Source organism: Mus caroli, unplaced genomic scaffold, assembly GCF_978045245.1.
Source record: "Mus caroli unplaced genomic scaffold, Mus_caroli_1 scaffold_13, whole genome shotgun sequence".
NCBI lineage: Eukaryota > Metazoa > Chordata > Mammalia > Rodentia > Muridae > Mus > Mus caroli.
Genome location: NW_028227268.1, coordinates 19,610,881 through 19,633,529, shown reverse-complemented (window position 1 = coordinate 19,633,529; position 22,649 = coordinate 19,610,881). Strand labels below are relative to the sequence as shown.

General features: G+C 40.1%; 1 protein-coding gene across 2 annotated transcripts in view; it reads right to left on the bottom strand.

The window, feature by feature from the left end:
* Gpatch8 (G-patch domain containing 8) overlaps nt 1-22,649 on the bottom strand; it is a 78,626-nt gene that overhangs the window by 29,945 nt on the left and 26,032 nt on the right. The window contains exons 4-6 of one of the 2 annotated variants that reach the window (XM_029483228.2): nt 19,600-19,672; nt 2,332-2,376; nt 224-291 (exon numbers count right to left, since the gene is read on the bottom strand). In XM_029483228.2, coding sequence (XP_029339088.1) covers nt 224-250 — 27 coding nt within the window. In that variant the 5' untranslated portion in view covers nt 251-291; nt 2,332-2,376; nt 19,600-19,672. The remainder of the gene's footprint in view (nt 1-223; nt 292-2,331; nt 2,377-19,599; nt 19,673-22,649) is intronic. The other variant, XM_021177201.3, reaches the window with a different exon arrangement.

Below are 22,649 nucleotides of genomic sequence, written 5' to 3'. Positions count from 1 at the left end.
TCTGTACTGTACAACACCAGAAAACTCCTCTACAGGGGCATCATTTACATCCTCAGTGCTTCAAAAACAGCACAAAATGAAAACATCAAATACACTTTTAATTGGTCAAAGAAAAATTAATTATGCTCAATCTGGTAAGTATACACTTATACTGACATTTAACTTGGAAGTTAATGGCAATTTTATATATTCCATAAAATTAGTCTTAATGAGATCAATTTACCTCCATTTCCATTCGACCCATGCCCATGACATCATACTTGACAACGATTGGAATAGGGTCTGTTCTCCCTGTAACAGGAACACAGAATTAAGTTGAGACATAAAATTAGGCTAATAGTTCACTTAAACATTAGGTCTGGGTGGTTAGATCTTGCCTGAAGTGCAGAGACCAGAAAGCTACAGTGAACCAAACAAAAGCCATTCTCACAGCTTCCATCCGATCCCTCCTTTCCTGGATTAAACCCAACAGCCCTCAGTGGTAGGCCCAGCTGGAGAGAATTCCGGGTCCTTATGGCAAAGCTAAGTGAGGGGATCCGTCAATGGGAGTTGACAATAAAGAACTTTACAAGTTTCTTTTTTTTGTTTGTCTGTTTTAATAAGGCAGGGTCTCATGTAGTCCAGGCTGGCCTCAAACTCAGTAAGTAAGAGAGGATGACCATGAACTCCTGGTCCTCCAGTATACAATCACAATTTTGTTCCGAAAGCATCCCGTCTATCCCTTAAACTGGTGATGAATATCTTAAATGCTTGAATGAGGGGTGGGGGGGAATGCATTTTAAACAACAGAAGAAACGATATATCAGTATATGTTTAACTTTTGTTTTTTGAAAGACACTTTCCAATCAAAAGAAATTTTTACATAAAAAAACGACAGCTACTTGCCCTTAAGGACAAGCCTGGTTTGATTCAACAACTGGTTGCGGGAGGTAAGTGGCAAGCTGTGAAAAGGACTAGTTGCGAAGAAAATTGACTTTCAACTAATTGATCTATGCTGGAGATTTTTAAAAAGTAAATATATATTTAATTCACTCATAACCAGCCAAACAAAGCAAAATGGGGCAGACAAGCACTTTACTACCACAGCTGTTTTACATCACAACTTGCGCTTTTCATTGTGATGTAACGGAAAGGACTTACCTTACCCAGTGTTCACCTTTAGTGAAAAAACACAATGTTTACTTCCCTCATCATTTCACTCAGACTGGTGTAAACAGTTGTTTTTTGTTTTGTTTTTCTTGTTACACACACACACATACATATATATAGATATATACATATTATACCTTTGGGCAAGAAATTTGAGTTTTATCAGGCTAAATCTTGGATATTATCAAAGAAAATAATTTTTAAAAATCGGTTTGTTTTGAGTCCTGAAGTATTAAATGAAAATTAACCAGCACTTGTGTCTGGTCACTTTATATTTATGGAATTAATGGTTTTTTTGGTCTTTAAATCATACAGATAAAACAAATCTGGAAATTTAACTACTCGTCAACAATATTCCATTATTGACACTCAGAAGTTTAACTGCTTATCAATGAGATCCTATTATTGTTTTTAAACAATAAATAGGTAGGAAACGAACAATTATCATCACAGTCTTTTTTTAAAAAGTAAATAATAAACCCTTCTGGAACACAGTCTTCTAGTAGATGCGTCCAGGACTACCAGATAACAGAGCACGTGCACGTGCAGCGCTCGTCCCCTCCGCCCAATGGTATAATAATTGAGCAGTGACTGCAATCTCTAGCAAAAGGACCAAAGTGAAGACAGGTTATAAAAATGACTTCCTAGGTGCAATATCACTTTCATAACGTCTCAGTCAGGGATTTACTGGTAAAAGCAAATAGTCCAATGAAACAATTAAAAAGAAACATCAAAGAAATTTATTTTAGAATCTTTTTCCATTGGTCAGAATTTATCTTGAAAGATTCGACAAAGTTTTGGTGCCTCTGTACCAAATTGTTTACCTCTGTAAACCCCTGTTTATAAATTCTGCATTAGTACTTTTGCCTTCTAAGGCAGTCAAAGTTTGTTTAACTTATTTATAAATTGCAGTAGCAAGTGCTAGTGCCCATTACACTGGGGGTGGGAGAATCAAGGTTTTGACTATTAAAATTTAATATTTTAACTGATTCTTTTTGGCAGTTCGAACAAATATATCCCTTCTTAACATTACCCTTCAATGAACAAGGATCAGACAAGTTGCATAAGGAAAGGAAAATGAAAAGACCAAGCAGAAGGATGAGGCTACAACAGAGAGAGTAAGCCTAACATATTGGTGCACTGATGACAAAAGGAGTAATTCAGTCTGAAAATAAAAATTACCACTGCTAAGTTTACCATCACCACAACAAGTCCAGGATCATAATGCTGTAAAAAAGAAACACGGTTTGTTAGGCAGAAACCATCAGGGTAGGAAACAGGCCTTCTAGCAGGCAGACAGGACAGGGGTAAAGTACCAACTGGGCTTTTGTCCCTCCCCCGATTTCAGTGAGGACGGAGGAAGGACATTTTGTGCTACAGCAGCTGTTTTTGTACTGGTCAGATGGGGTGTGAGATTTTTGTACTGCTACTTGAGAACAATCTCCTCTTCAATAGTAACCCAGGGGCGGGGGATGGGTCGGGACGTCAGTCTGTTAAAGGGAGAAAACTAACTCTAGCTCTCTAGCTTCCAATCTCTCAGTTAACAGATTCATTCTGGCAAATCAGTATTCAGGGTCTAAGATGGGACTCCTTAAATAAATCACAGTAAAAATTAGATGGAATCAACCAGACAATGATCTATTGTTTTGCTTTGTTATTTCACTAAAAGAACTATGGAAGGAGCCTGAGGAGACAGGGTTTCAAGACCACTTTAAAATAATAATCCTGGGCATGGTGGCACACGCCTTTAATCCCAGCACTCGGGGGTGGGGGGCAGAGGCAGGTGGATTTCTGAGTGCGAGGCCAGCCTGGTCTACAAAGTGAGTTCCAGGACAGCCAGGGCTACACAGAGAAACCCTATCTTGAAAAAAAGGAAAAAAGAAAAAAAAAAAGAAAAAAAAAATAATTAATAACTAGAAGTCTAGAAAACAACTTTAGATATTCAGTGTTTAAAGAATTGAGTTCTGTTAACAATGAGTAAAACTAAGTGGCTCAGCTCAAAATTTTGCTTCCTGTTAAAGACTTCATAGACTCACCAATATCTATCCTTCCGCACATAAACCAACTCAAGGAAAAATAACTCCAGGGGAAGAAAAGCCTCAAAAGAGCCACCACTTATAATTTCTCAAAAGTTAACTCAAGGAAAATATCCAAATTACAAACCAACCTGAAGATGAAATTACTGCTTGCATTAAGTAGATTACATTATTAAATTATATTATTATGCTATTAAGGAAATACACAGGTCAAGGGAACAAAGTCACAATGGGAGACAGACTCCAAAGAATATAAACAGGAAGAGATTGTACCATGTTTCTTTTTTAAAAAATCCCCTTACTTATTTCCAATCAATGACTGATCCTATCACAAAGAATATCACTTACAATAACCAAATAATAATTTGTAACAATCAACTTTTTAAATACTTTATTATTTGTTTGTTTTTAAAACAAACAGTTTTTCTGGGTTGTCTTGGCTTTCCTGGAGCTCACTCTGTAGACCAGGCTGACCTTGAACTCAGATCTCCACCTGCCTCTGCCTCCAAGTGTTGGGATTAAAAGCATATACCACCACCCCGCATTTATTTTCTTCTGTTGTTTTATTTTATGGTTTGCCAGCATGTATGTCCGTGTAAAGGTGTCCAACCCTGAAGTAACAGACACCTGTGAACCACCCATCATGTGGGTGCTTAGAATTGAACCCAGCTCCCCTGGAAGAGCAGCCAGAGCCCTTAATCACTGGACCATCTCTCCAGCCCCATGTTCTGTTTTTTTTTAAAGGCAAGCATTAATAGCAAAACTGTGTATTCTCTTGAAGAGTCCATTTCTTTTCAAAATGAGCTAAATCCAGTTCCTTCTCTCTCTCTCTCTCTCTCCCCCCTCCCCTTCCCCCTCTCCCTTTCGAGACAGGGTTTCTCTATATAGCACTGGCTGTCCTGGAACTCACTTTGTAGACCAAGCTGGCCTTAAACTCAGAAATCCACCTGCCTCTGCCTCCCAAGTGCTGGGATTAAAGGGGTGCACCACCACACCCTGCTCAGTTCCTTATTTTCAAAGTGTGGAAATTTTTATTTAATTTCAATTAAATTATTGAAAACATTTTTGTTCTTTCACTGGACCCAAATTTAGGAAAATGACCTGTGGCCAGCCAATAAACTGACTCTGTGGATAAGGCACCTTGCTCTACCAGCTGACAACTTGAGTTCTGGAATCCACATAAAGAAAAGAGAGAATCTACTCCACTTCAGACCCACTCCTGCAGAGAGTGTATCGGATGTTTTGCTGAGAAACTGGAATTTGCTTATATATATATATCTACTTATTGTTTTGTTTTTGTAGTGGTGAGAATAGAACCCATGAACTGTCACTAAGCGACCTCAGGTCTAATGATTTATATTTTCCTTTATTTTTATTGTGTATATGTGCTCATATACATATACATATATACATGTGTGTGTGTATATGTGTGTGTGTGATTGTACCATGCATGTGTGTACACTGGCATATAGACACTAGAGTGCAACCTCAGGTGTCTTCTTTGTCTCTTCACCTTATTTTTTGAGACAAGTTCTCTCAGTGAACCTAGAGTTCTCAGATTGGCTAGCAAGCCAGGCAAGCCTGAGAGATTCTCCTGTCTCTACTATCTCCATGTTTATAGACATGAACTAGGAACCCAAAATTTAGATCTACATGCTTACAACACAAGCACTGTCTTATTCATCTCCCCAGCCACCCTTATGTGGATATCTTTTAATCAAAGAACTCCAAAAAAAGCCAGGCATGGTGTCTCCCATCAGGAATTACCAGCAGTTGGGAGGCTCAGGGTGAGAACTACAGCAGATCCAAGGCTAGCAGAGGCTAAATACAATAGTGATTTATAAGCCAGGCAGAGCTCGAGAGGGAGAGGGAGACCTGGTCTCAAAAACAAAGCAATGACCACAACTACAACAAAGAGTGTGTTTATAAAGTGACTATGTACAGTTCCGTAATTACATCAGCATTCACTGAGTGACATTATTAGCTTATCCAAAATAAAGGAAGATTTAATAATAGTCTGTATGGTTCACTTCAATTCTAAAGTCTGAATGGTAGAAAATATTTGGGGAGCTACATAGCTGATAATAGTAGTACCTTGACAAAAATCTTGACAAGCAAACGGCTTCTTGCAGTTAGTTGTATCTCCTACCACTGGCTGTGTTAAGTGTTCTGTAACTACAATGAGAAGTTCTTACTATTTCAGGGTTAATTTAAAACTCCCAAGACTTTCCAGCTTCATGTAAACCACTTTCCTTGTACTTTTCACAGTTGCCCACCCCAGCACACACACACTTTCATGAATTCCTTAGTACAGATTTTTAGGGTTGTCCCCTTAAAAGGCTGGGCTATAAAATTCCATATCTCCAAGAGAAGATAATCAGCAATGTGTTTTGCTACTGTTTGCACAACAGTCTAAGTAGAAGACTACCACCTCTATTTTCAAGACCATCATACAGATCAAAAGACGTAACAAATAAGCAAACCTTATAGGTCACCACACAGAAGGCCGCTGAGCGCTGAAAAGTCTTCACAAGGATTCAAACCCTGCTGCATGCACAAGGGCAGGGTGCTGGTGCTATGTCCAGGTGCACATGTTTAAGAAGGCCATAGAACAACTTCCTGCACTGCTCGTTAGGTGCTATTCAGCTTGTTTTTTGAGAAAAGCTCTATCATGGAGTTTACCATATAGCCTAGGCTAGCCAGTCAGTCCAAAGGATCTGTATGTCTCTGCTTCCCCTACACTGGAATTACAAAGGAGCCACACCCATTTTTTTGTAACCTGCGTTCTGTGGTGAGACTGGTAAAGACTACAGGGACTTGTAAGAAATGGACTAAATGTGGTTTTGATCATGAAATGAAAATAAGACTTCAGGAACCAGAGTGGAATGCTATGATCTAAAGTGACAAGTCTGCAGCTGACAAACAGCTCAACAGAGGAAAGCTCTTGCTGTGAAGCTGGACTACATGAGTTCAATCCTTGGAACCCATGGAAAGAGAAAGGGAGAAAGTGAACTCCACAAAGTTGTCCTGTAACCACACACATGCCATGGCATTCAAACACACACAGAAAACTCATGGACAGGCACAGGCCTTTAACCCCAGCACTCAGGAGACTGAAGCAGATCCCTTCGAGTCCAGGCCAGTCAGTTCTACATAGTAAGAGTCTGTGTTGGGGTAGGGAGGAAAAAGATAAAAAAACAAATCAGGTAATATTAGGGAGGCAGAGGTAGAGGCACGCAGACATCTTCAAGTTCAAGGCCAATCTAGTCTACATAATGGGTTTCAGGACAGCCAGGATTTTATAGAGTCTCAAAGGAAAAACAATAACAACAACAAAAGACAAACTCAGATTTGCAGGGCCTTCTGGCATGTACCCACCAATCCCGACACTCTAAGAGGCTGGGCAGGAGGGTTCTGATTGGGGCTATCCCAAGGTAAATAGTGACACTGTCCATACCTTGGCAGGAGGTGGGGTGGGGGTAGGGGCATGTGCTTAGAATACTTTAAACGTTTTCTTTTCTAAATAATATATCCTGCTATTTATGTTGGTGGTAATATTTTTGTTCTTTGTTGTTGGAAACAGGTTTGTGATGTGACCCGGGCTGCTTTTGAGCTTTTTATTCTCCTGCGTTTCCCAAGTACTGAGAGTGTATTTGCTTTCAGATTCTTTCGTTTCTTTATAACACTACTTCTAAATAAAATATTCTTTTTACTCAATAGTCTTATATTCTTCCCAGCTTTGGTGGTGCAGCTCAGTTGGCAGTGTTTGCTAACACACACAAAGCCCTGGCATTGACCTCAACACTTTATACTCTGTAATAAATGCAGTGTCAACTAGAGTGGCTGAAGCCAAAGGGTCAAAGTTCAGAGGAATCCTCAGCTACATAGTATGACTCAAGGAAGTCTTGGCCACATGAGACTGTCTGAAAAAAATACCAAAGGGGGAGGTGGACAGAGATTGGGGGTGGGTAAGCAAGCAAAATGGGTCAGCAGGAAAAGGTGCTTACCACCCAGTCTGATGATCTGATTTCAGTATCTGAGAACTCCATGATAGAAGGAGAGAAACAACTCCCTCAAATTGTTCTTTGACCTCCACACACACCATATACAGATAAATGTAATTAAAAAAATTTAAATAAACACAGGCTGGACCTAGGACTCCCTCACATATATAGCAGATGTGCAACTTGATCATCATGTGAGTCCCAAACAACTGGAGCAGAGGCTATTCCAAAAGCTGTTGCTGTACGTGGGCTATGTTCTTCTGGCTGGGCTGCCTTGTCTGGCCTCAGTGGGACAGGAAGCACCTATCCTCCCAGACTTGAAGTGCCAGAGTGGAGGGATTCCCAGGGGAGCCCCCACCCACTCTAAGGAGAAGGGGAGAGAGATGGGCAAGAATTGTGGGAGGTGGTGAAAGCAAGCGGGGAGGGGGGGTAGCGATCAGGATGTAAAGTGAATAAGTAAAAAATAAAATAAGCGGGGTGTGATGGTGCACACCTTTAGTCCCAGCACTTGAGAGGCAGAGGCAGGCGGATTTCTGAGTTTGAGACCAGTCTGGTCTACAGAGTGAGTTCCAGAACAGCCAAGGCTACACAGAGAAACCCTGTCTCATAAACAAAACAAACAAACAAACAAACAGACCCATAGATATCTGTGTTTCATACATCTACTAACAAATATATCTGGTTAGATGTGAAATAGTTGTTTGCTTCAATATTCTCATAATGGTAACATTTCTGCCTGCTAAATTGTTAAATAAACTGAAATTCTAAGTTAAACTGTTCCATTTTCTAGTATCACCATTATAATACTCACATTGTATTTGTTATACCTGTTTCCCTCTAAGTCATATGCAGGTATGGGTTTACATGTTTATCCTCCTCATCCCCAGCTATGTTATATAGTCAGCCCAGCCTGCTTATGAACCTCCTGCCCCAGGCTCTGGAGTGCTGGGATTACAGGACACCCTCACCTGCTCAACTCCTAACTCACCCCCACTTTTCTCCTCCAATTTACATGTATATATAAGAGAATCTCTTAGTAGCATCATCTGTCAATAAACAAGCTTATGGCCAACGAGCTGAGGCAGAAACCAGTAGGTGGGACATATGTCAGGGATAGAGAGACTTTGGGAAATAGTCAGACTAGAGAGATTTGACCCAGAATGCTGAGGAGACGTATGTAAGTCAGCACACAGCTAAACTCGGGTTAGAATAAAAGGAATGATAAGTTACGGAACAAATCAGAGAACAAGCTGAACCTTTTGACCTGGGCATTTATTAATAAATAATTAGTCTCAGAGTTGTTATTTCTGGGAATTAAGTAATCGGGAGGAAAACCTGACATTTTTACACATTTATTCCCTCATTTATTGGTGGTAGTGGCTGTGTTAGTGACTGTCATGGTGTACATGTGCGAGCAGAGGTCAGAGGACAACTGGTACAAGTCAGCGCTCTCCTTCCACTGTGTGGGTCTTAGGTACTAAGCTCAGCTTGCTAAGCTTGACAGCAAGCACATTTGCCTATCAAGACATCTTGCTTGTCCCCAGTCTGTCTTCAAGTATTAGTGTTGTTCTGGGCTACTCTAAGGAATCCGAAAACATATGTAGAATAAACCATGCAAAGTAACAACAAAGAATATGCAAAAACACAGCAATTACAAGTCTTTAGAAACTTATAGTTCAAGGAAGGATAAAAGAAATACACAAGTAATAAAAATTATACAAAGAAGAACACTACAAATACCACAGAGAAGCACACTGGCTCACACCTGTAATCTCAGCACTCAGACGATAAGGCAAGGAGAACACCTCAAATTCGAAGCCTACCTGTTTACACAGCAAGACCCTGTCTCAAAAAACAAAAACAAAACAAAACAAACAAAAAACCCAAGGAGAGCTGGTAAGACAGCTTAGTGGGTAAAGGCACTTGCCACAAATCTAACAACCTGAGTTTGATCAACAGGACCTGCACAGTAGGAATTCCCAAAAGGTATTGTCTGACCTCCACACATACCATGGTATTCTGTCCCTAGTAAATAAATTCATGTAAACTGAATGCATGCACACGTGTGCATGGTGCAAAAATAAAAAGGAGAAAATTAAGGTACCAAAGTTTTAGTACTTTCTTTTGAGAGATCAGAAAAATCTTTCAACAAACAAGCAAACAAAAAATGCCAGGCATGATAACATATACCTTTAATCCCAGCACTCAGGAGGCAGAGACAGGAAGATCTCTGTGAACTTGAGTCAACCTGGTCTACAGAGCAAGTTCCAAGATAGCTAGAGCTACACAGAGAAACCTTGCTCGAAAAACAAAACAATAACAAAAACAAAAGAAAGAAAATCCATAAAAATCTGTGAAAGGTTTCTACTACCTAATTTAGCTTCCTGAAGAACTAGATTCAAGGCACTGATTTTTTTATACAGAAAGAGCTCAGCCGTAAAGTACCTGACCAGCATAAACAAAGTCCTGGACTTAATACCTAGAATCACTAAATACTTCCATAAATACAGAAATAACCTACTCATGAGGATTCTATTAAAATAGAAAAAAGATGCACAAGTTTTAGCACGATTCTACTACTTATTTTCTATAGGATCTTGGACAAATTGCTATCTGAAATGGAAATTTCCTGTCAAGTATGGTGGTGTATGCCTGCAAAACAGGACACCCAAGACCTGGATGTAGAAGTTCAGGACCTGCTTAAATAACACAGAGCTACAGAAGAAACTTATCTCAGAAAATAAGACTCAATTTCCTGATCTGAAAAATGGGAATTTTATTTCAGAGGGAATACTGTAACACTTGCAAGCTAGCTAGCCCAGCAAATGCAGAGGCACATTACCTCTGACCTCCATACACAAAGCACAAATAACATCATCATCTTCATCCTCAAAGATTTAAAAAACTAAATCAATAAAAACGATCTACCTCTAGACGTTTCATTTATGTTGAGCACTGTGGCACATGTCTTTACTCCCAGCACTTGAGAGGCAAAGGTGGATGGATCTTTTGGTTTGAGGCCAGTCTGGTCTACATAGAATAAGTCTTAGGGCAGCCAGGCCTGCATACTGAACCTACCTTTAAAAACAAGCAGGCAAGCAAACAAACAAATACAAAGGAGGTTCTGCATCTAGTTAGGCAGCGCGTGGTGGTGATCACCTGTAACTCTGGCATCTGGGAGGTAGAGGCCTGAGTATCAGGAATGAAGGTCTTCATCTACTCTACAGCAGGCTTGAGGCCAATCTGAGTTAGATGAGACCCTGCTTCACAAACAAAAAACCCCTTTTATTTAGTTATTCTTCCATTAATTTACCTTGATAATGTCTCAGCTGCTTCTCAGCAGAATCACTGTGTGTGTGCGCACATGGGTTAGAGGTAAGCCCTGGCTGGCATGGTTCCACGGGTGCCATCCTCCTTGGTTTTAGAAAGAGTCTGGGTCTCTCTTTGACCTGTAGGCTGCTGCCAGTTTCTGACTCTCCAGCTGGGATCACTAGTGTACACCACAGTAACTGACTTTTTTCATGGGCTCTAGGGATCAAACTCAGATCTTCACACTTGCATGACAAACACTTTACTGACTGAGCTATCTTCCCAGCTCCATCATCTTTTCTTTATAACTAACAAATTAGTACGTAGAGTGATAAAAACAGAAATTGCTTTCTACTTTCAATTTTAATTTGAAATTATTCTTATCCTATGAACTTATGCTGTATAATTAATGTCTCTTCACATATCCTTTACATTTTAATTTTTATTATTTTTCATTATGTATATGTGTGGGTACACGCACATGAGGCCAGCAGTGTCTGAATCCCCTGGAACTAGAGTTACAAATGGTTTGAGCCACCTGATAGAGGAATTCTGGGAACCAAACTCCAGTTTTCTGCCAAGAGCAGTATACATAGGCTCTTGACTGCTAAGCCCCTTGATAAACTCTTTAGTAATATGATAACCCCTAATGAGCCAGGCCATGGTGGTACGCTTTTAATCCTAGCACAGCCAGGACTACAGAGAAAAACCCTGTATCGAAAAACAACAAACAGACAACCCCTATAATGAAAACTAAGTGATCTTTTCATTCCGTACTTTTTGTCTACCGTTCACCATTTCCTTCCGGCTACTGTTCTCCAATCCCTTTCTTTGTAGTATTTTCTGGTTTTGCTTCTTAAGTTCTCACTATCTAACTCTGGAGGTCTTGGAACACACTGTGTAGACCAGGCTGACCTCGAACTCACAGTGATTCGCTTGCATCTATCCCCTAAGTGCTGGGATTAAAGGTATGAATCACGAGGCCTGTGCACCATGTACATGGCTGGTGTCTACAGAAGTCAGAAGAGGGTGTTGGATCCCCTAGCTCTAGAGTTACAGATGATGGTGTGGGTGCTGGGAACTGAACCCTGATCCTCTGCAGGAGCAACAAATGCTCTCAACTATTGAGCTAAGGCTCCAGCCCCCCATCACCGTCATTTTAGCTCTAAAAATTAAACCTCTTGGGGCTGGAAAGACAGTTTAGTTGTTAAAAATGCTTGCTACTCTTCAAAGGACTGGAGTTCAGAATCCAGCACTTACTTTGGGAAGCTCATAACTATATTTCCAGCTCCAAGGAATCCAACACTCTCTCTGGCCTCTACAGGGAGACCTCGACATGCGGCATATAGTCTCAAAGAACTACACACATAAACATAAAAACATCTTTTAAATTTAAATTTTATTTTATGTGTGTTTTGCCTGCATGTATGCATGTGTACATGTGTACCTGGTACCTGAAGGTTAATGGCTTTAGATTTCCTGAAAGTGGAGTTACTGATGGCTGGAACCACTATGTGGATGCTGGAAAGTGAATCCAGGGGTTCCGTAAGAGCAACAAGTGCTCTTAACCACAGAGCCATCCTTCTTGACTCTAAAGATAAATATTTTTTAAAAATTAAAATGTCTTACTGAAGACTGAATTCTAATTATTTAATATCTGAGTTTATCTATATCAATTAAATTCTAGTAGGAAGATTAGAGACAGCCAGATGTGTTGGTGTTCATCTATAATCTTAGTACTTGGTTTACAAATTCAATGCCAGCCTGGATTATAAAGCAGGATCTTGCTTAACACAACGTTAAAGGCTGGCTGGAGAGCTGGCTCAGTGGTTAAGAGCACTTGCGAGGGACCAGAGCTCGATTCACACCACTCACGTGGAAGCTCTCCACTTCCTAATAAAACACTCATACACAGAAAATAATTAAATCTAAAAAAGGGTTAAAGGCTGAATATTATAAAAGTAATTTATACTTTTATATATAATACATTTATTTTACTAGTTTTACATAATACTAAGTGTATGCGAGCTGGGCGTGGTGGCGCACACCTTTTAGTCCCAGCACTCAGGAGGCAGAGGCAGGCGGATATCTGAGTTCGAGGTCAGCCTGGTCTACAAATTGAGTTCCAGGACAGCCAGGGCTATACAGAGAAACCCTGTCTCAAAAAAAAACAAACAAACAAAAACAAACAAACAAACAAAAAACCCAACAACAACAAAAAACTAAGTATATGCTTTTATTTACATACATTTTTAATAATACCTTTATATGATTTTATATACTATTTCAATACTAATTTTATATAATGGTAAATTTATACTTTTATATAATACTAAATCTAATTCAGAGACTACTAAGACTATGCTTGTCTTTGATAAATGTACTAAGACCTACTTATCCATCAGGAAGAAGAGTCAGTGCTTCCTAAACTACATAAGCTCTGTGTAAAGTAAGCTACAGAAAGAAGCTGGTCTCAAACTACAGGCCTCATACCAGGAATCTTGACTCTTTCCCTTCCAGAAGCTTGGGTCAGGGGAACCGCCACACTAGGCACAAGCCTTCCTGACAATCCATACCTTGCTTCGTGATTCAGAGGAGCTATGTTTCCTGACCTCCCCCAATCCATTCCTATTTTCAGTATCAGCTTTCTCTGAAAGGAAAAGGGGCATAAAGTACATTTAAGGTCATGTTTATACTTAAATGGCAGATACTCAGTAGCTGTGGGACTTTTCTAAAACTGTTTCAATTTATAAAATGACCATACTTAACTTGGCCCAGTACTCATAATGCCAGCACTAACTAGAAAAATGGCGGCAGGAGGATCACTGAGAGCTGGAGGCCAGCACAGGCTACACAGCGAAACCTCATCTCAAACCAAACACACTGATGCACACCTATAATCCCAGCATTCAGGAGGCTGACCCAGAAGGATCAGGAGTTCAAGCCAGCTTTGGCTATCCTGAGTCTGAAGCCAATCTCAGGTTTGTGAGACAATGTCTCAATTCATCCCCCTGAAAAAAATACTATTTTATTAAACAGGACAATGAGAAACACAAATCCTAGATCAACATTTGTCCTATATACTTAATATTATTTTCACTTTCCTAAATTTCACAGGGAAAAATAGACTGTACTTTTACAAATATGCCACTCATCTGCCACAAGTATATATAAAGAAAACTGATCAACACAGTTGGGGATTTAGTCAATTGGCAGAGTGCAAGAAGTCCCAGGTTCACCAGGCGTGTCTCTGTAAATTCAAGGCCTTCCAATTAAGTCATAGGACACAGAGAAACCCTGTCTCAAAAAATAAATAACTACCCCCCACAAAAGCAAACCAAACCAACTGTGATGGTTTGTATATTCTTGGTCAGGGAGTGGCACCATTTGGAGGTATGACCTGGTTGGAGTAGGTGGTAGCACACACTGTGGGTGTGTGCATGAGATTCTCACCCTAGTTGCCTGGAAGTCAGTCTTCCACTAGGCAACCTCTGGATGAAGAGGTAGAACTCTCAGCTCTGCCTGCGCCATGCCTGCCTGGATACTGCCATGTTCCTACCTTGATGATAATGGACTGAACCTCTGAACCAGTAAGCCAGCTCCAATTAAATGTTGTTTTTATAAGACTTGCCTTGGTCATGGTGTCTGTTCACAGCAGTAAAACCCTAAGACATCAACCAACAAAACAAACAAACAACAACAAAAGTTCTGGGTTCAATCCCTAGCACCTATAAAACCAGGTACATATCTGGCTGTAGGAAGATCAAGAGTTCAAGGTCATCCCTGGTTACATAATGCCTTGAGGCCAGACTCTTTTTTTTTTTTTTTTTTTTTTTTTGGTTTTTCGAGGCAGGGTTTCTCTGTGTAGCCTTGGCTGTCCTGGAACTCACTCTGTAGACCAGGCTGGCCTCAAACACAGAAATCCGTCTGCTTCTGCCTCCCGAGTGCTGGGATTAAAGGCGTGCGCCACCATGCCCGGCTGCCGAGGCCAGACTCTTTTGAGACTTTGTCTCAGAAAAGTGGAAGAAGCAAGACCTGGTAGGACACATTTTTATTTCCAGCATTTGTCCTTAATCCCAGCGTTTGTGAGGCAGAGGCAGGCAGATCTCTGTGAATTAAAGACAAGCCAGGGCTATATAAAGACAGCCTGTATCAAGCACTACCACCCCCACCCACCTCACTCCTGCCAGTGCCTCCCCAAAAAAGAAAAGCAGAAGGAAGGAAAAGAGTGAGGAAGGGAGGGGAGGAAAGGAAGGAAGGAGGGAGAAGAGGAAGGAGAAGATGGCTCACTGGGTAAAGCACTATCTGTGTACACCTGACAGTCTGCATTTAAGCCCCAGGACCCACATAAAAAGCCAGGTACAATGGCGCTACTTGTAACCCTACCACTCCTACTTCAAGATGAGAGGTGGAGATAGGAGAATAACTCAGAAACTCTTGGGCTAGCTAGTTTAGAGTACATGGCACATCTGGAAGAAGGAAAAGGGGGGGACGGGGAAGGAAGGGGAAAAGGGGGAAGGGACTCTGACTCAAAAAGGGAGAAGCAAATAGCCAACTTGGCACAATGTACCTGAGTACACTGGGTGCATAACACATGCCTACACACACTAATGAAAGAAAATGGACAAAAGCCCAAGTCTAGCAAAATGGCCTAGTGGGTACAGGCATCATGGCCCCTGATAAACTGAGTCTGATCCCAGTGATAGAGAAAACCAACTTCCACAAGTTGTCCTCTGACGTTCATTTGCATATGCATCCACACAGAAACTATAAACAAATAAATGAAACATTTAAAATATCTACCTGTGTCCCAAGCACTCTGGAGGCAATGGCAAGAAGACCGACAGGTATGAAGGCATCCTGAGCTACAGAGCAAGATGCAATCACCAAACCAAACACAACATAACACCACACGACCAAAAGGAAGCACTTCTACACAAAAGTAACTGAAAATCCTTATTCTCAAGACCAGGGCTGGAGAAATGGCTCACAGTTAAGAGCACTGAGACCTCTTCCAGAGGTCCTGAGCTCAATTCCCAGCAACCACATGGTGGCTCACAACCATCTAAAAGGGGATCCAATGCCTTCTTCTGGTATGTCTGACAGCTACAGTGTACTCATATAAAATAAATTAATTCAAAAAAATACCCTTTAAACCTATCCCATGTTTATAAAATAAAAAAATCAGCTACATCTTGAGACCCAACATTAAATGTTGTCCTTACAAGAGTTGCCTTGATCATGGTGTTTTCTCACAGCAGTAAAACCCTAAGACAGCCATTAAAACAAAACAGCCAAACAAATATCTCAGACAATGTATGTAGCAAAGGAGGTGTAGGTACCACTTCCGAGCTAAACCTACTCAGAAAGATTTTACAGCAAAACAAGGTTTTCATTCCAAAGCTGAAAAAAATATTTTATATCTATCTATCTATCTATCTATCTATCTATCTATCTATCTATCTATTAATTAGAAATGCATACAATCTAATGGTCACAAAATACAACTGCAAGCCAGTCTTGTCTTGTTCTAAATTAATTATTTCCTCTGCTTCTGTAATACATAATAGTTCAAAACACTTCTCACAAGCTGGGTTCTCGCCTTCAGAGGGCAGATAACTTTTCTGCGGGTCTTTATTTTTAACAGTAACAACTAGTATGTGCCATATACAGTAAGGGTTTTAAAAAGCATTTAAAACATTACAATTAACAAAAAGGAAAAATCAAATAATAAAATTCAAATGCAAAATGAAATCCAGATTACAAAGTATATTCCAACATAAAGTTTATTCTAGAATCAAAACTCTCTCCTCAACTTTGCCAGTGCCCACTATCAACAGGGAAGCCCCAATAAGTATGGCCAGCCACCTGTAAAAGCCTTGCATGGGCTGAAGTAATATTCCAATTCTTGACCCCCCCCCAAAACAAACAAACAAACAAACAAACAAAAAAACCCTTGAGGAAATCAGGTTTAAATTTTAGTAATGATTTACATGTTCAATAATGTTAAAAGTTGTAAATTCAAATAAGAATTAAAGTTCATGCTGGGCAGTGGTGGTGCACGCCTTTAATCCCAGCACTCGGGAGGCAGAAGGCAGATTTCTGAGTTCGAGGCCAGCCTGGTCTACAGAGTGAGTTCCAGGACAGCCAGGGCTACACAGAGAAACCCTGTCTCGAAAAAACAAAAAAACAACTTCCCTCCCCATGCTCTAATTATAAAATTTCTGACACTCAACATGAATTACTTTTGGATTCAAACGTATTTCATAACTAATGCACGTACATAGCCCTAGCTGGACTAAAACTTGCTATGTAGTTTAAGCTGGCTATAAACAGAAACTCAGAGATCCACTTGCCTTTGCCTCCAGAGTGCTAGGATTAAAGGTATGTACTTAGCCTGTCTTTAATTTTGATTTTGGACAAAATTTGATTTTTACAAAACCTATGGTCTCTACCATACAAATTGCTCTAAGTCATACAGCTTTCTTGCATTTTTGCAGGGCATTCTTATGCCACTTGGAAAGTAAGTTTAATGGCAGTCAAATGTTTGTATTCTCTCTCCAAAACAAAAGGTTAATGTTCAGAAAAAAATTTTTTAAATATTATTCACTGATTAACTCCTATGTGCCATCCCCAAATACAATTTGTAAGTAAATTCTGGGTGTCATAGGATATTTCAACCTGTTTCTAGTTAGGGTGTGGCTCAACCCTTAGCACACACGTTTGTTTGAAAGTGATGTCTAATTGAGTGGCAGACAAAGTGATGAATTAGAGTAAGATTTGACAGAACAGGATATGGCCAACTCTCACCAGAAGAGAGAGGAAAGGAAAGCTACTTAAGGGAGAAACCGACAGCACAGGAGGAAGAGAGTGCAGTACAGGAATACAGGAGAGTTGGCGGAGTAGAGTTGAGAGAGAGAGTAGGGCAGCAGAGAGAGGAAGGAGAAAGGAGTTTTTACCAGAAGTTTTACAACAGGGAGTTTTACAACAGCTGAGTTGAACCAGCCACCCAGAGTTCAAAAATAACTAGAAAGGGTGAGTTTATTCAGCAGCAAGTCTCAGAGGCTGAAAATATTCTAGGCCTAGGATTATACTATACGGAGGCTAGAAGCTTCCAGGACCAACTAACTAGTCCTAGGTTAGCAGACAGAGGCAGTAAACCTCCCAGACAACAATTACAACAAGAGAAAAAAAGTTACCTTTACATTTGGTTTTTGTTTTTGTAAGAACTTACAAGCCAGGAAGGTGGCAATTGCCTTTAATCCTAGCACTAAAGAGGCAGCGGCAGGGGATCTCTGAGTTCAAGGCCAGCCTGGTCTACAGAGTGAATTCCAGGACAGCCAGGGCTACACAGAGAAACTCTGTCTCAAAATAAACAAACAAACAAATAAAACAAGAAACAAAACCCAAACCAAAAAGACGGAATAAAAATTTTTTAAAGGGGCTGGAGAAATGGATCAGTGGTTAAGAGCACTGACTGTTCTTCCAGAGGTCCAGAGGTCCTGAGTTCAATTCCCAGTAACCATGTGGTGGCTCACAACCACATGTTGTAATCCTATCTGTAATAGGATCTGATACCCTATTCTGGTGTGTCTGACAGCTACAGTGTACTCATATACATAAAATAAAATTAAAAAAAAAATTAAACGGAATTGTAAAAGCAGGGATAGGGATGTAGCTCATTTGCAGAATATTTGCACCATGCTTTGTCAGAACACATGCATGAAGCCTCCAGTTTAATCTATGCCACAAACAAACCAAAAGCAGTTTGCTAGTGTTTTGGTTCAGTTTTTGTTGTTTTGGTTTTTGTCTGTTTGTTTTTCAAGACAGGGTTTCTCTGTAGAGCCATGGGTATCTTGGAACTTGTTCTGTAGACTAGGCTGCCTTTGAACTCAGATCTGCCTGCCTCTGCCTCCCAAATGGTGAGATTAAAAGCACGAGCCACCACTGCCGCCACCATCACCACCTGGCTTGGTTTAATTTTTTGAGACAGAGTGTCACTAGGTAGCTGACCTCAAACTTCAGCCTCTACCTTCCAAGTGCTGGAATTACAAGCATGCACTAGCACATCAACCTGGCAAAAGCAAGTTTTACAAATAGAGCACAAAAAAAAAGCTAACATCTGTTCCTGGTGGTCCACCACTGTCACCTTCACATGCAAAGACCGTAGCATTCCCTGTTCTCTTGTTCACCTGAACACACTGAATAGCCCTCAGCTTTCATGTGATGAGTCATTTACAAAATTCAAATGACTACTGGCACAATTACCTTCAAACCTCCCTTTATAGAAGGCTCTATGCGGTCAGATGAAGTTCCCCCTCGTTTCTGAGCTGGCAATCATATCATATCTGCAACTATCAATAGTTTTCCAATTAGAAAGAACTAAAATAGTAAGCACAGTTGATGGCTTTCCGACCAGCAAGAGCATAGAAGCACACATGTTAGTATTTTAGATTTTACCCAAATAAGTAGTATAGTTAAAAGTAAATGTGTAATAGAAACTTTAAACCATGCATTTTCCAGAAGCAGATCTAAGTCTGAGACATGGCCTCTGCTGGGACAGTCCTAGAAATGTTCTTCTCTCAGGTCACAGTTTACACACATTAGCTTTCCCCTCTATGGCCACTCCCACTGATTGCAGAGCAAAAGAATCACAGGAAAAATCACTGGCTTCAGGGAGAAATTAGAAAGTCAAACGTTAAACTTGGCTGTTTAATGATTCTCTTTATGATACAGGAGTCACATAAATATCACTGAAATGCATAAAGAGAACCTAACACACGCTCCTTGTTGTCCACCATTGTCACCTCCACATGCAAAATTCAAACAGGCTGGGTCACTATGTATGGCCCTCTAAGTTTTAATGTCACAGCAACTTATTCTCACCAATTATTAGCAAATATGGAGGCTATACAATGACTTAAGATAGGCTGAAGGAAAAACAGCCTATTCTAGCAGGGGAGAAGATGGGAGAAAATCAAATACTTGTTTAAAAAGACAACAAATGCATCTGATACAAGATTTGCTTCACAAACATTCTTTTACTCTTTTTATTATCATCATCGTCGTCATCATCATTTTGGTAAATTTAAAAAACTTACCCTGAAGAGATTTTCCCAATCCCTGGCCCAGCTTCCACCCATGTTTCTGGAGTAAGCGGTGTCCAATATTATCCTGACAGACAGAACAGAGAAACAAACCAAAAATATTCCAATAATATATTCTTCCCTTCCTAGTGACATTAAAATAGGTGATGAACAAGAGAAAAAATCTACATATATGCATGCAAAAAAGGTGCTAATAAAAGGATAAATAAATGTGCCCAGTAAAAGGGACATTAATGTAAAAAGAAATGCTGGCTAGTATTTTATATGGGAGGACACACGGGGAAAGGGTTCTTTCTGACAGTGTGCTGGGCAACTTCTGTACACAACACTTTAAAGCAAAGGGTGGGGGGGAGAAAAAGGGGGAGAATCCACTTATAAAGTTTTAAAACTAACATTAAAAAACATAAAATCAAGGTATTTATACAATCGTATCCACCACCTAGACAGCACCACTTTAAGATCATTTTGTAAGAAAAGAAAATCTGCATTGTGTTTAGTTACTTTGTTTATGTGTCAGGCTTTCATGACATAAAGTAAGCTCTAAGTGTAAGGCTACCCCAGCACGAGAAATGGAGACAACCACCAAATCCAGGCTAGGCTTGATTGGCTTTAATATATATAGCATATAAATATAACCAGCATGCAGCCAATATTAAACTGAAAACACTGAGGTTAGTAAAACAAGAAGTTAAATCGAATAAACAAAAAATAAAATGAGCTCAAGCACAGACTGAGTGATGCATTTCAACGTGTAGTCTAACAAAAACGCTAAGATGTTAGAATGAAACAGGCCTAGCAATAAGTCAACAGTAAAGAACCATTAGTGCATGTGGGGTCGACATACATAATGTCTCATCTGGAAACAGTATTTCAATGTAAATCGTATGAAAAGATGCCAGAAACAACAATTAAATGTCAGCTCCTGTATGAAGAGTCAAGAAATCAGAAACTTCCACAGCCCTCTGTTTACTTCTCTACTGGTTAAGACTACTGCGAAATAACAAGACCAAGAAAAGAACTTCTGAACACCAGAAAGGAAAAAATGCTACTAATCCAGAAAAAAAGAGTGAAAAGCTAGGCTGCAACTCAGAAAAGAGCAGTTGCCTAGCAACTCACCAGGCTGAGTCCAACCCCCAGCACTACACACATAATTAAAATAAACCAAAAAAATCTTTAATATATAGGCCATGTAGTTTATAACAATAATCTGTCATTTTATACCTGAAATCAATAAATTATCTCATTAATTATCTATCTGTTCTGTTCTTTCTCTGTTTCATTCTCTTCCTTCCTTCCTTCCTTCCTTCCTTCCTTCCTTCCTTCCTTCCTTTCTTCCTTTCTTTCTTTCTCTCTTTCTCTCCTTTTTGTTTTTTGAGATAGGGTTGGTTAGCTGTAGCTCTGGCTGTCCTGACACTCGCTCTATAGAACAGGCCAGCCTAGAGCCCAGAGATCCACCTGCCTCTGCCTCCTGAGTGCTGGGATTAAAGGTTTGTGTGACCATTTCCAGCCTGTTTTCTTTAAAAGAACAATATTCTTCCACAGGTTTAGAACAGCATGCAGCTGAGTGGCTGCAATTTTACTGGTGGAAAAATCACAGTATGATCTCTCAGGCAGGATCTCATTAGCACGGGCTGGTCTTAAGACTTGCTATACATCCAAGGATGACCTTAAACATTTGATTCTCCTGCCTCTACTTCCCCAGGGCTGAGATTACAACTATGCATGCCCATGCCTAGCTTATACAGTGCTAGAGACTGAACCTAAAGCCTCAAGCATGCTAGGCAAGCACTCTGCTGACTGAATTGTATCCCTAACCCCCAAGAGACTTTTGTGGTTTTGCTTTTTCCAGATAGGTCTCTATGTATGTAGCCTATCCAACTAGCCTGGAACTTGTCATCTTTCCTCCTTGGCCTTCTAATTAAGTAATGCTTGGATTACATAGTTGTGTGGGGTTCCAAAATGTTTTGAAAAAAATGAAAGATGAAGGCAAACAATAAAAAGCTGTTTTCAAAACAAAAGGTACTACTATGATATAGGATATATTCTCACACACATACATGGTACAGTAAGAGGGCACTAGAAATTACTTTTGCCAAAATTGGAAAGACCTTGAAAAGAAGGCTCTGTGCAATCTCCAGTGAGGATGCTCACAGTACTAAATGTCACAAAAAGTTTACTGGTCACTACTGCTGCTCCTCTTCTCTCCTGCACTGCTAAGAAAAGTCTCACCTCACCCATACCTGAGTATGTCTTACTATAAATAAATTGTATAAAAAAAATAGGCCAATCACATTGAGTCATATCTGTAATCCCAGAAATGGGAAAGCGGGGGCAAAAGGCGAGTGGATCAGGAGTTCAAGGTCATTTTTGACTACATAACAAATCTAAAACCTAGCTGGGTTACATGAATCACAAAACAACAACAAAAAAGGCCCAGGGTACTTGCCACTTAATATGTGTAAGGCCCAGATTTGAGCCATACCACCTCAAAAAATTTAAATTAAAAACCAAAACAAGTCGGGTAGTGGTGGCGCACACATTTAATCCCAGCACTTGGAAGGCAGAGGCAGGTGGATTTCTGAGTTTGGGGCCAGCCTGGTCTACAGAGTGAGTTTCAGGATAGCCAGGGCTACACAGAGAAACCCTGTCTCGGGGGGAAAAAAATCATGAAAGCAAAGCACAACAATATCCTTTATTTTCCCCACTATCAACCAAGTTTAGCTACTTATAAGTTCCTTTGGAAATGACAAGGCTAGCAAAATGACTTTTAGATCATATGAGCTTGATATGGGGGCACATTGCTTATAACTGCAGCAGTGAGGTGGCTAAGGCCAGAGGGTCACCTGGAGTTCAACGACAGTCAGAATTAAAAAGTGAGATCTTTTTATCTCAAAATAAAATAAAATAAAAATTAAATGACTAACAATTGCAGTTCATTATTGTTTACTCTCTTGCTACACGAATGCTCTAACAGTGTATGGCACAAAGATTTATGTATTAAGTAATGCTGACAAAAATTGTTGTTTCTCCCCCATTTTGTTATG